At 39.1% G+C, this 12,289-nt stretch overlaps 1 protein-coding gene across 1 annotated transcript in view; it reads left to right on the top strand.

Moving 5' to 3' along the window:
• Window positions 1–8,467, top strand: part of LOC104273619 (chromodomain-helicase-DNA-binding protein 7-like) — a gene marked incomplete at its 3' end in the record, with an annotated part of 34,851 nt that extends 26,384 nt beyond the window's left edge. The window contains exon 3 of the mRNA XM_009869010.1: window positions 8,046–8,467. Coding sequence (XP_009867312.1) covers window positions 8,046–8,467 — 422 coding nt within the window. The remainder of the gene's footprint in view (window positions 1–8,045) is intronic.
• Between the last annotated feature and the right edge of the window lie 3,822 nt (window positions 8,468–12,289).

Raw genomic sequence — 12,289 nt, 5'->3', positions numbered from 1 at the left:
TTATAATGGTTCTCTGGGTGACTTTAAGTATTCTGTAGAAAAACAAAATTTTAGGGGTCATTTTATTGCTTTAATTACTATGGGTAGGCTGCAAGTGCTTAATGCACCCAGTCAGTCAGGACTGTGTCGTCGGCTTTTCTTTTTCTGGGTAGGGGACAGCTTGGCAAGTGGAAATCATAGTTGATACTAGAGTGTCATGACCTGTGGTGATGGCAGTCCTGTGGAAATGAGTTACACTTCAGAGACAATGGATCTTTACATATTTGATGTTAAGTAACTGAATAGCGGGAATTCTGTTGGCAGAGGCTGTGAGTGGAGGGCAGTACGCTTCCCTTCCCACAGGACCCTGGATTTCAAAGCGTGGCTGTGAAGCTTGCCCAAGAGAGGGGAGATGGCCACATTTTGCCATTTTGAAGGAACTGCTTCACTCTCATAGTAGAGCTGAAAGGCGGTGGAGAATGTGGAAGCAAGCCCAAGAGCAACAACTCAACCTGTGTATATGCTAAAATATTATCTTAGTCTTTATAATGCATATGTACTTAATAATAGCAGTTTCAGTATTACTGTTTCAGTTGAGTATGTGTAGGTGTTTACTCCACTATTCCCCCTTTCTTGAAGAAGCTGAAGGACTGTACTGAGTCTTCTGGAAACTGTTTCATCCTGACGTGTTCTTACTTTACTCTGTGACTTTCTTGTTGCCTGGAGATGTGCAGCCACCGCCTTGTTTTAGAGGGGTTGGACAAGACTGGTGGTAAACCTCCTGGATGTTCTCTAATCCAAGAAATTCTTGAGGAAGCATTAGGAGTCTTGCTTGATAGCTGTGCTTGGGTGTAAGTTTGCAAAGAAAACTGCCTGCATTTTTAAATATGGGTCCTACTTGGCAGAAGTAAGGTGTTAAGAAAAAATGCTTATGGGCCATTTTACAGGACTCTTGCTGGTCTGCTTGTCATTTTCCCACCCGTGGGATAGACTATATAGCGTAAACTCCGCAGAACTTCTGTGATAAAACTCATGTTGCCATGTTTCTGGCATGTCTACTGTTTGATAATGGAGCATACACGGAAGTGAGGTTTCTTTTGACCATGGTAGCAGTGCAGGGAAGGCAGGCTTGAGGCAGATGAGCTGTAAACGTGAGCAGTATGGCTTTTGCAAGTAGAATTTCGTATTCAATTTCCCCCCACTTTCTGTGTGCCTCTGCAGCTAGAGCTAGTAAAAAGTTGTCAGAATTGTGAGTCCTTGACCAGTCTACGTGGTGATAAAGGAGAGTGGAGAGTTTGGCTGCTGTTGTGCGATAATGAGGATCTCTCCTGCTTGCGTTAGGAGCAATCTTACGCTGAAGTCTGAGCCAGTATATAATACAAAGTAACCTGTAGCAAAAAAAAACTGTTAAAATGTTTGTCTTGTAGACCATCACATCAGCAGCTATATACAACAAGCTAGTTTGGAGCGTACACGCTCCATTATCGTAGGAGTGGCAGTTTTCTCAGATTGATCAACACTGATGTGGATTCTAATTGGTGGACAGGAACCTAAGAGCTCTCTTATGGGACAAGTTAGTTGGTTTTGAGCTGTGAACAAACCATCAGCGCTCACTGCACTGGCTGATATTCCATAGGCTCTCGCTTTATGTGAGCACAGAACAGTATTGCTAGATATGATTACTGTAAAATATAATGGGATGTTTGCTTTTTTGGATGGTCACATTAGTACCATTCATATTTTGCAATCTATGTTACTCCACAGAGTACATAACCAGAACATAAATAAATCTAATATTGTAGCTGTGCTGAGACTCAATTAAGGAACTCTGTATTTTGTACAACATGGTTTTATTCTTCAGTACACAGTAAATGGGTGATATTTTCAGCTCCACCAAATCAGCAATGAGTGCACCTTTGCAGTGGTGGCGGAGGGTATTAAGAGTGGTTTTAATCACTTCCACTCCACTGTTAGGATGCTTCTGGCGTAAAAATTCTAGTTGTTTTGATTCAGTTTTTCTGCAAACTTTAGATCAGCAAGTTTTAATTTTATAATAGTTGCACATGCTTTTTAATTAGCAGTAATAGAACAAGAAGACTTAGGATAGTCTTAGAATATTCTATTTTAGTCTATCCTATTCTAAAGACTTGTTTAAATAAAACGGTAGTGCAGCAACACTTCACTAAAACATGAGCTTTTTTCATGCAAAGTGGTTTTTAATTGCCAGGTTATGTATTGCTAAGAAGGTATTAATAAAACTTTTGTTTTCCTAAGTTTTCATCCGTGTTTTGTAGAAATATGGCAAGAGATTTAGTAAACTACAAGATCTCTGTGGAGTCTATTTGCAAAATAGACCTCTTCATTCTCATCTGGTGTGATGCCTTTCCCTTTAATGCAGTGGTGATCACTGACAACACTTGTTGGTTTGTAAGTGCAAGATGTCACATTGGAACTGCAGATTTTCTTAGAGGGGCTTCTGAAGTACTGAGATACCAGTTCTTTCTAGACAGCACCGTATTGCTCAAAATATTTAAGGTAGTACCAAATGCTTTCATATAGTAAAGTAAAAAAGACACATATACATCTTCAGTACACAGTAGTAGTTTCACAATAAAGTAGAAGAAACTGATTGGTAAAAGAGATTTCAGAAGGAGTTGTGGTTGTGAGTGTAGTCTTGAGGATGTTTTTGGACTTGAGCTACTGTAGGAAAAAATACTGTACAGCTGTACTGTTCTTGAATGTAGGTACTGGTATTTGATTGTGATTTCTAAGGTGGTGTTGATTCCCATTTACTCTGAAATTCTTACTCTGAGCTTTGCAGATGGACAATGTTGGAAGAATATTTACATTGGTCTAGAAAAGAAGAAACACGCTTCAGATCGAGGGAGCGCCAAGACAAGCTGAACACGGAAAGTGCTGACAAGTTGAGAATTGCAGGGACAAAGCAATTTATAGCGACATGATACAGAAACTTTCCAACTGATTTGTTTGGAGGATAATCAAGATGAGTAGTTTGTTCTAAATAATCCAGAGGGATGATGAATCCTTTAATTAAACTTTGAAAGGAAGAATTGAGGAGTAATTTCTACATGTGATGGCTTTTGATGCCTTGGGGACTGAGCTATCGGGAAGGATAGAAATTCAAAACAAGTGATTTCTGTGAGAGTAGGTAGAGCTGCTTCCAGAAGTGATGCTGTAGTCTGTCTTCTGTTTTAAAATAAGTTTCTTTGGTCACAGGTTGCTAGTTTAACGTTTTTTAGTTGAAGGTTGGTAATTTACCAGGGCTGCAGTTGCCACAAATGAGAACATGCAGTAATGATTTACTTAATATGAAATTATCCATTGTGTAGATGTCATCGGTGAGATTTGTGTCTTGGAGCCAGTGAGCACTGACTGAGCACTTGTTCTGCTGTTACACAACTTAGTTAATAAAGCAAAGTTCAAGAAAATTTAAATAAAGCGTGGTTACAGTACATCTTTCTTTAAAATATGGAAGAGAGTCTGGAAATGCCCATGATATAAATTAAAGTAGCCTTGTTAAAAATTAGCTTTTCTTTCTTTGTTTTTTTCTTTTTGATGCCGATGTTTACATTTCATGATGTTCGTTAGCTGAGTCATGTTGCATACATTGCTCCTCTTGCTTCATACTTCTTAAAGCTCAATATTGGCTCAAGTTGCTGCTCTGCCAGGGAAGTGACACTCAGCTACTTTCAGCGCTTAAGTACAGTTGATAGTGGTTCAATCCTTGTTCAAGCAACAGATTCTCCTCCTTAACCTCCCTCCCTGCCTTGAACCTTCACTGGATTAATCCTGCATCCTGTCCATCTTGCTACTTCGTGTGAGAGGCCGGGTTTGAGACCTCAGACTGTGCTTCGAGGCTGCAGAGAATGAGCTCTTTAAGCAGCTGTAAAGCGTAGACAGCTTCGTTTTGAATTTTTCAAATAAGTTTGAGTTCTGGAAAAGTGAGATTTCTGCACTGCAGAAACAATTTCTCAGATAGTGTTTTCATTTATTATTTGTGTGGATACTAGTGGCTTTTGCAGATAATGCAAAAGCATATTACCATCCTGGGTAACCTGTTGAGCTGCAAATGATTTTAACTCCTCAGAGCTCCCAAATAATCCCTGTTTTGCTCTAAGAAGCTGTGATCTTTAGGAGTGTCCTGCATTGTGATATTGCATGTTAATAGCATTGATTAACTGTCAAGCAGTGGGAATTGCTGGGAAAATGTGCATTGTAAAATTAAATGGTATTACTGAAGGCTGTACCATGCTGCTGGTTAGGGAGGTGACTACCCCCAGTAGTCAGTGGTAGGAGTATTAATGCGAGCTCCAGGTTTTTTCGCATGATTAAAACAGGCCATCTGTTCTTTGTTAAATGTTTACAAAAACAGCTTTTCTCTAAAAGATTTAAAGAGATGTGGGTCTAGTAAACACACCAATATTTTTGAGCACCTTTTTCACCTTATTTCAAGTAATACTAAAAATAATTCTACTGCAATATCAAGTAAGATTAATACCTATTTGTGTTTAATCTTCACTGGTTTCTTGCCTGTGAAAGATTAAGTTTTATACCAATGTTCTGAATTATGGCTTTATTATCGGTAAAAGCAGCAGAACTGATTTCTGTGAAGTACACAGATAAATTTTTGAGTCCTTTGGTAAAAACTTGTATATCTTTTTAAAATTTTGTACATGGAAAATGGGGTTCTTTCATTAGAAATTGTGACCCCGTAACTAGAGTTAATCCTTTGTAGATTTAAAGAAGTAGAACTATTTGAAATAATTCCCTTTGGTAGGCTTAATCTAATATTTACTAGTGAAAGCCTGTTCATCTTCCTTTTCTCCCGTGTTAGGAAAGACCAGACCACTGACTTGGGAAGAAAATGCATCTTCCAAGCTGCTTCCAAACTCCTTGCTAGATTTGTGCTGCTCCTACACAGCTTCACACTAGGGAGCAATGTGGGCTTGTCAGTTAAGGATAAACCATTTTAGCATATTGCAAAAGTATGGGCACAGACTTCCTAGAAAAATAAGGTTAATCATACCCACTTCTTTCAAAGGAGCGCTCGGCTTAAAGTATCACATATAAGTGAATTACGAAACCTGGCGAACAGCAAAGGGAGCGGCAGGTGACAGAAGTAATACGTTTTTCAAACAATAGGAAATATAACCAAAGCCAGGCAGAGTTGGCTTTTTGTAGCTTAATGTTTAGGGCATCGTGAATGATGTGAAACAAAATGCCACAATATTTAAATTTATATGCTGGGTAATGCACATGATTTGAATAAAAGGCAGTAAGGTGGGGGTGTTTTTAGTATTTGTTTCATGAATAACACTTGTGTCTAATGCATAGTCTAAGTTCTTTTAGAGAGTGACTCTGGTGGATAAGCTTTTTGAGGTAGTAAGAACCTGGGTTTTCATAGGATGACATCTTCTAAAGTGAGTTACTGAGCAGTACAGTGTGGCAACAACCGCTGCCATTAGTGCTTTAGCTTCTGGCAGACCTTATATTAAAACTACAAATGTCAAATCATGAAGGGTTCACATTGCTGTTGCAGAGACTTGGAAAGCTGTCTGCCTTACATTCAGATTTGCTTGTGACTCTGCTGCAAGTTGTTGTTTAGATTTCTAAAACAAGTAAACCAGAAAAATAACCCACAAGTATTAGGGATTATTTACCTTTTTAATTAGATTGAAAAGGTAAAGAGAATATTCAAGCATGTATAAAACTTCATACTGATTTCAGTGGCACGGTCATATCACTAATGAAGATGCAATCTTGAAAACTTTATAGAAGTAAATTTACATGGCATTATTGGATTTCTTGTGGGGGTTTTTTGGCTTGGCTGATTCACATGCTTAAGAGGAAGAAAAATAAGCCAACAATTCTGATTTGTTCTAGAAAGTTGTGCCTTATGTTTAAGCTTTTAGGTGGTTGTAAAATTCTCTCTTAATAATGTCAAACAAACACTGTAGTGCCAAACACAGTGTCATTGCTCAATACAAATTTTACAGATAATGGAAAGAAAAACTTAGATTTCTTATATTAGACACAGTATTGCAGTGGAGAGTTTGGTGAAGGCATTGATGAAACTTGCACTCGAGATCTCTGAGAAACATAGGATGCATGAGATATGAAGTGACAGATAATAGAGAAATATATTGACTACCTTGGGAAAATGTAGGTTAAAAGTACTGCTCTGAAAACCTATGGATAAGAAGTACTTACAGGTGATCTGTGTAATATTCCTCTTTTCCTACCTAAAAATAAATGTGGGACAGCATATACATAGTGGTCTGAGGTACAGAGGGGACAGCTTTATTCTTTGTCAGAGAACACTTCTGAGGAGACATTCAATTCAGTCAACCAAGTTCAAAACTGATTTAAAAAAAAAATAAAATGTCTCAATTTTATGTAATGCATATTTGGACTGCAGAACTTACTGGCACTTGTACTGTTCAAACCTTTCCCAAACAGCAATCAAGAGTTGTCTTTGCTTCTCAACAGCCTTGCTCCTGCTGCTGCTTGCTTAGCTTCTGAGCATGTGAGGGTGTTCCAGGCAGAGCAGTTCTTGCTTCTGTGAAGAAATGCTGAAAATCATTGGGACCGCAGTGGTTCAGTTTAATTGCATTCAGAAACTATATTAATATATTTGCATTCACTTTCTCATGCAATGATATTAAGAATTTTATTTCCTAAATCTTAAGTGCATTCGGTTTTTAGATCCAAGTGGCTGAAGTACATGTCTGTGTATGCCCATCAGTTCTCCTTAGATTCAGGGTTTGTAGTCACTCGTTTGCACGCTTGCCACTCCTCAGTAAGTGCAGTTTGAATAAAAAGCAGAGAAAAGGTGGCGCGAATAACCTTACACGGTTACACAAATGCCGCTATTTCTAGAAATAAAATTGTGATTTGCTGTAAACCTTTCTTTTCTCCACGTCAATGGATCAAACATCTCAGATGGCTAGTATTTCTGACCATGGCCAATTCCACCTGGAATCATCCTGACTTAACTTTCAGGGAAGAGAAAAGGAGAAGTAAACAGAGAGAGAAAGAGGGTGGGAAAATGGTGTGACCATATATGCAGTTGCAAGGAAGGCATCAGTACGGTGTCATCCTGTTACTCTTATTCTTGAAAAGCACTGTTGTCCTGCATTTACAGCCATCGGCAGGCAGTGAGAGAAACCCCTTAGAGCTTTGATACATGATGCAAAGTTGTGACAGAGCTCAGACACGTTCTCATTGCAAACTCAGGGATTTTTTTTGTAGAACAGACCATTAAGAGGAAAATATCCACTGTGGTTAGTTGAGGCACTTGATGTTTGTGCAATTATACATAGGTTTTGATGTACTTTGTAAACCTGGTGTGAACCTGATAGACTATACAGACTTTGAAATAGGATGTTTTTTTCAGTTTCACAAACACTTGACGAAGTTCTCTGTCCAATCTCGAGCAGGAACAAATCCGTTTCAATTACAAGTAGGGAGCTGTGGTTCTTTGACATAAACTGTAACATTACACTACATTTTAAAGTAGTTTAATCCTTCACATGCTGTTCATAATACCTCCTGTCACAGCTGAACCAATGTAAATTGCCTTCATTAATTTTTTTATAAATGCAGCCTGTGAGCATACTTCATGTTTCTTTGCATGTCTAGAAACAAACTTCAACAATTTTTCTCCCAGAGGACAAAATTCCAGTGCAACTGAATAATTTGTAACAAGTTTTTCATTCTATTAACAACTGTTTTGAAATATCTGAAATAACAATTGATTTCCTTTTGTATCAGAATGTTGAAGACTGTAAATATTTTCTCTACTCCCACTTTATATATGAGCTTTAGAATAATACTTGCTGTGTAAAGAACAACTGGTCATTTTGCTGGTACTTTTACTGCACACAGCTTTGGTTTTACTGTTTCAGTGTACAACTTTTAGGATATGCCACTAGGTTAATCTTTGCTTAGTATTTTCTGCCTCTGTTACCTCTTGCTTCAAAAGAGCAAAGTTTTAGAAATCAAAGTTGGAAATCTACAATTTTATTCCTGTTTGTCTCTCTCAGCATTCTCCATCGGAACCCTTTTTAGAGAAACCAGTGCCGGATATGACTCAGGTTAGTGGACCGAATACCCAGCTTGTGAAAAGCGACGATTATCTGCCATCAATTGAGCCGCAGCCACAGCAAAAGAAAAAGAAAAAGAAAAACAATCACATTGCTGCAGAAGGTCTCAGTAAAGGTTTTGGTAAGGAAGACTTTCCTGGAGGACTTGACAGTCAGAATATAAGCAGAAACTCAGTGGATTGCTCCCAAGATGATAAAAAGAAAAAGAAAAAGCCTAAGGCAAAAAAAGAACCGAAGGATCCTAAAGAACCCAAGGAAAAGAAGGAACCCAAGACCCCCAAAGTCCCTAAGACCCCCAAAGAGCCAAAGGAAAAGAAAGCAAAAACTACCACGCCAAAACCCAAGACCAGCAAAAAGGCTAGGTAAGTCTGGAAGCTTCTGTATGCGATGAGAGAAAAACGGGATGTTTGTGGGATTTCTAGAGCATCTGTGCTAAATGGCAGGGGGGAAGAGGAAATTTGTTTTGTCATTTGCCTCCTACCATTTACAACACCCTGTTTTTGAGAAAATATGGTGGGCGCATTTGGGCACATTTTCCTTGGCTTTCTTTATGGCTCACAGTTATTTTAAACAAGCTGGAAAGGCAGACGGTTGTTTTTTCTTTTCATGGCTTAAAAACTTCTGAATGTGTTTGCTTTCAAAAATTAATGCTTTTCTAATGCTCATCGTCCTCATGTGTGGTTTGTGTATTAAGAAATTAAATTGCTTCTTCATTAACGTAAGTTTGACCAAATCCAGAGATGAAAGCTTAGAATAAAAACGTCATCAAATGCATTTCTTTAAGTAAACAAGTTATGTACTTAGTGTTGTTACAAGTTGTACAACCCTTACAGACACTATTTTATACTGACACAGCCCGTGGGCTATAAGCTCTGCTGTTAAAAAGGCATTTTTCTATGGATATTGATCTATCCTCACTGTAGGGATTATATTCATTTTGCTGTTTCATGTAAAGTTTTCCTAGCAGAAAATCTTTGTGGATAGAGCAGATGCTTCAGCTCCGTTTCTTAACTGTTTTCACTCAGCATCGAGTTCCTTTATCAGGATAGGCTTAAAATGTTACAGAGTAGTAGGAGAAAGAAAAAACTGCCGTTACACATGAGTAAATACGTCATGGATAATAACACAGATTCTTTCCTTACCCCTCAGCTCCTTAAGCACCATGATTCTAAGTGCCTCCTTGAAAGAAAACCGAGAGGAATAAGACATTAAAGCTCTTTTTTAATTTTTTTTTTTCCATTTGTACCTAGAATTTCTTACAACTGTTCTGAATTTGTTCCAAACATCTGAATCTGTTTTTCAAGATGTGGCTAGCGTTATAAAATATAACTTCCAGATGGAAGCACAGCCAGACTTGGTTAATCCAAATCAGTTTGCAAAATCCATTTGTATTAGAGTTTAAAAATTGCAGTTAATGAATCAGCTTTGCATATATTCTGCAAGACTATTGGTTAGGTTCGGTACAGCTGTATGGCTAAATGAGGCACAGACAGTAAGGTGTCGCTTGTTCCTTTAGCAAGAAAGAGGAGTTTCTATATGAGCGGAGATTATATTCCCTGAAAAATTTTTAAATGCTGGCTTGTAAAATCAGATGTTGTCCTGAACAAGTTATATTAACTGTTCAGTAAATTACAGTTGATCACCCTGTCCCTATTGCTGAAGTTACTTCAGCTGTGTTCCACGCTGTCCTAAGGATGGGATTTTACATACGTAGCAATTCACAGCTTAAGAAAACACTTGAAGTTATAGATCTCCCTGTATGTGTTTTTGAAACCAAAATACTGTATCAGCTAAAACAACCTTTTTGTGCCATTTCCTGGACCATATTGCGCGGTATCGAGTATCTACCAGCAGTGTTTGCCACCAAGAAGTAAAAAAGCTTTTACTGCAGAATTTCTCAGTTTGTGTGGTTTTACAAGGTCCTGACTACGAGGGTTTGTTTAATAAGCAATGGTTAGAAGGAGCCTGCCTGAAAAACATGCATGGGTTCCTGTGGCTGTGCTGGACATCAGACCTCAGAACTAGTCTATCCTGTCCACTCAGCCCCGTATCTCTTCGTATGTCTTCTCTAAAATTTGGGATGTGCCACGCAGATTAAAAGAACAGTCTTGCCCTTGAAGGAACAAGTCTCCGCTTTCCTAATTGTATTTGTAGTAGCATCTTTATCTTCTCCCCTGTGCAATGACTCTTGTCACTGGGTGGCTAGATGACTTACAGTATTCTAGTAAGTACTAAGCCCTGTTGTTTTACCTGTGAGGGAAATGGGTTTGGAGCAGCATTAGGAGCATTTGCTCTTCCTTAGGCTTGCTCAGAGGTGTGGAGAAAGTCCTCTACTTTTCCCATAATGGGCTTGTGTCTCTGTTACCAGAAGCTCTCTTGAAAACAAGCTTGTTCTCATTTTGTGGTCTTGTTGGCTTCAATATCAAACTTACCTGAAGAACTCTGAGACTGTGTTGGGACACTGTGCCGCCAACGTTTTTAAAATCTGTGGAAGAAATTTGCTTACTTTGGCAGTATCACTGACTGTGGAACCTGTCCAGTGACAGATCACTGAATTAAGTTTTTAAATAAATCAGCATTCCAAACATTTAATCATCTGAGCCACAGTATTTCAGCAGCACTAACTCTAGAAAAGAAGTATTACAGGAGACTAGATGAGTGTGCTTAATGCAAGTTAATATACATTATGGATTAGGTAGAAGTAAAATATTTTTATAAAGTTGGTATCTGGAACGTGTTTAGTACAACTGCTTATATTGCTCGATATTTTGCTTTTATGCATTTAAGGGAGTGGTGTGATTTCTTTAGATTTCTAAAGTGCTGTGCAAAACCAGTGGTTTTCATTCCTGAATAAGGTGATGAGTTTTAGTAGAAGCATGTTGCACTCATGTAAAATTCAGATAAATAAAGCTAAGCATAGGAAATGTATTTACTGAATAGCAACAGATTTTTGGATAGAGTCTTTGACAGTTAATATTGACACAGCATGTATTAGATTATACACATAGATTTAAAAAATGGTATATAAATGGTATTTAATGGTATCTTAACCATTTTGTAATTTCATATTGCTCATAATTTAACCCTGTACTTCAGTTCTAATTTGACTAACCTTATAGTCCTTTCATTAAACAAACACCAGAAGTGTTCCCAGCCACATCTATCTTTGTTGTAAGTTGTGACAAAGTGAACAGCCTGTGTCACTGAAATGCACCTTCACGTAAGGGGCAACAGTCAGACCTGGAGAATGGAAGTAGATTAATTTCATGCTTGTTTGAATTGCATGTCCCATGGCATCTTAAAAAGAAAGAAAACACCCAACTGGGCTGCTAGAGTGTTATACTGCATACTTTGTGTTTTTGCAAGAAAGATCACACATTAGTACTGTACTGTTACATGACTGGAAAAAAACACACGTGCAGGACACACTTATTGTAGGCCAAACTAGTTGGATTTGAAAGCAAAATGTAGGTTTACCTAGGATCACAAACAAAGGGTTTTCATTAAATTGCACAGGTGCTGAAGTATTATGAGGGCTTTTAATGTTACGGAGCCAGCTTCAGGCACATGCAAAGCCGGCAGCTTTTTCCAAAAGTAGATGGACAGGGAAAGGCAAGTAGTCCTGCTGAATTGCAAAGTCATGGCTCAGATGTCTGTTCCTCCTGTGCCTGTCCCTGGAGGAGATGAGGACCACCTGTTTGAGAAGATCAGGCTGCAGCACAGCTGATAGCTCTCCTGCTGCTTCCTATGAAACCCTAGAGAGCGGCCACCGATTACGGTGGGAGAAGCAGCAACTAGTTGCGAGAGCCAAATGGCAGCTCTTTGCAGGAGCTCATCCCTCCTCCTGTCTCCACAGAGCAGCATGCCGGGCTTTGCAGGGCTGCTCCTGCTTCCTCCCCTCCCTGTGGCAGGGGAAACTCTTCGTCCCTCCCACTGGGTAGGGCAGGTGGGTCGCTGCTCACAAGGGCAGTGCTAAGGACGAGGGTAACTGCTCCTTGTAGCTGGAGGTGGGGACGGACATTTTGGCGCACAGATCCGCTGTTTGTTGTATCAGAAAGGGGATGGCTCCTGGCCACGGAAGCGGGAAGAGGCTGCTGAGCAGGGGAGCGAGGTGGACAGCAGGACGCAGCACCCTGGGGAGCTGGAGGACAGGAAGAGAGCTCCCGAAGCAGCAGCGATGGTTT

Source organism: Apaloderma vittatum, unplaced genomic scaffold, assembly GCF_000703405.1.
Source record: "Apaloderma vittatum isolate BGI_N311 unplaced genomic scaffold, ASM70340v1 scaffold3020, whole genome shotgun sequence".
Lineage (NCBI taxonomy): Eukaryota > Metazoa > Chordata > Aves > Trogoniformes > Trogonidae > Apaloderma > Apaloderma vittatum.
The sequence above is the reverse complement of the archived record's forward strand: the minus strand, read 5'-3'. Positions and strand labels throughout refer to the sequence as shown.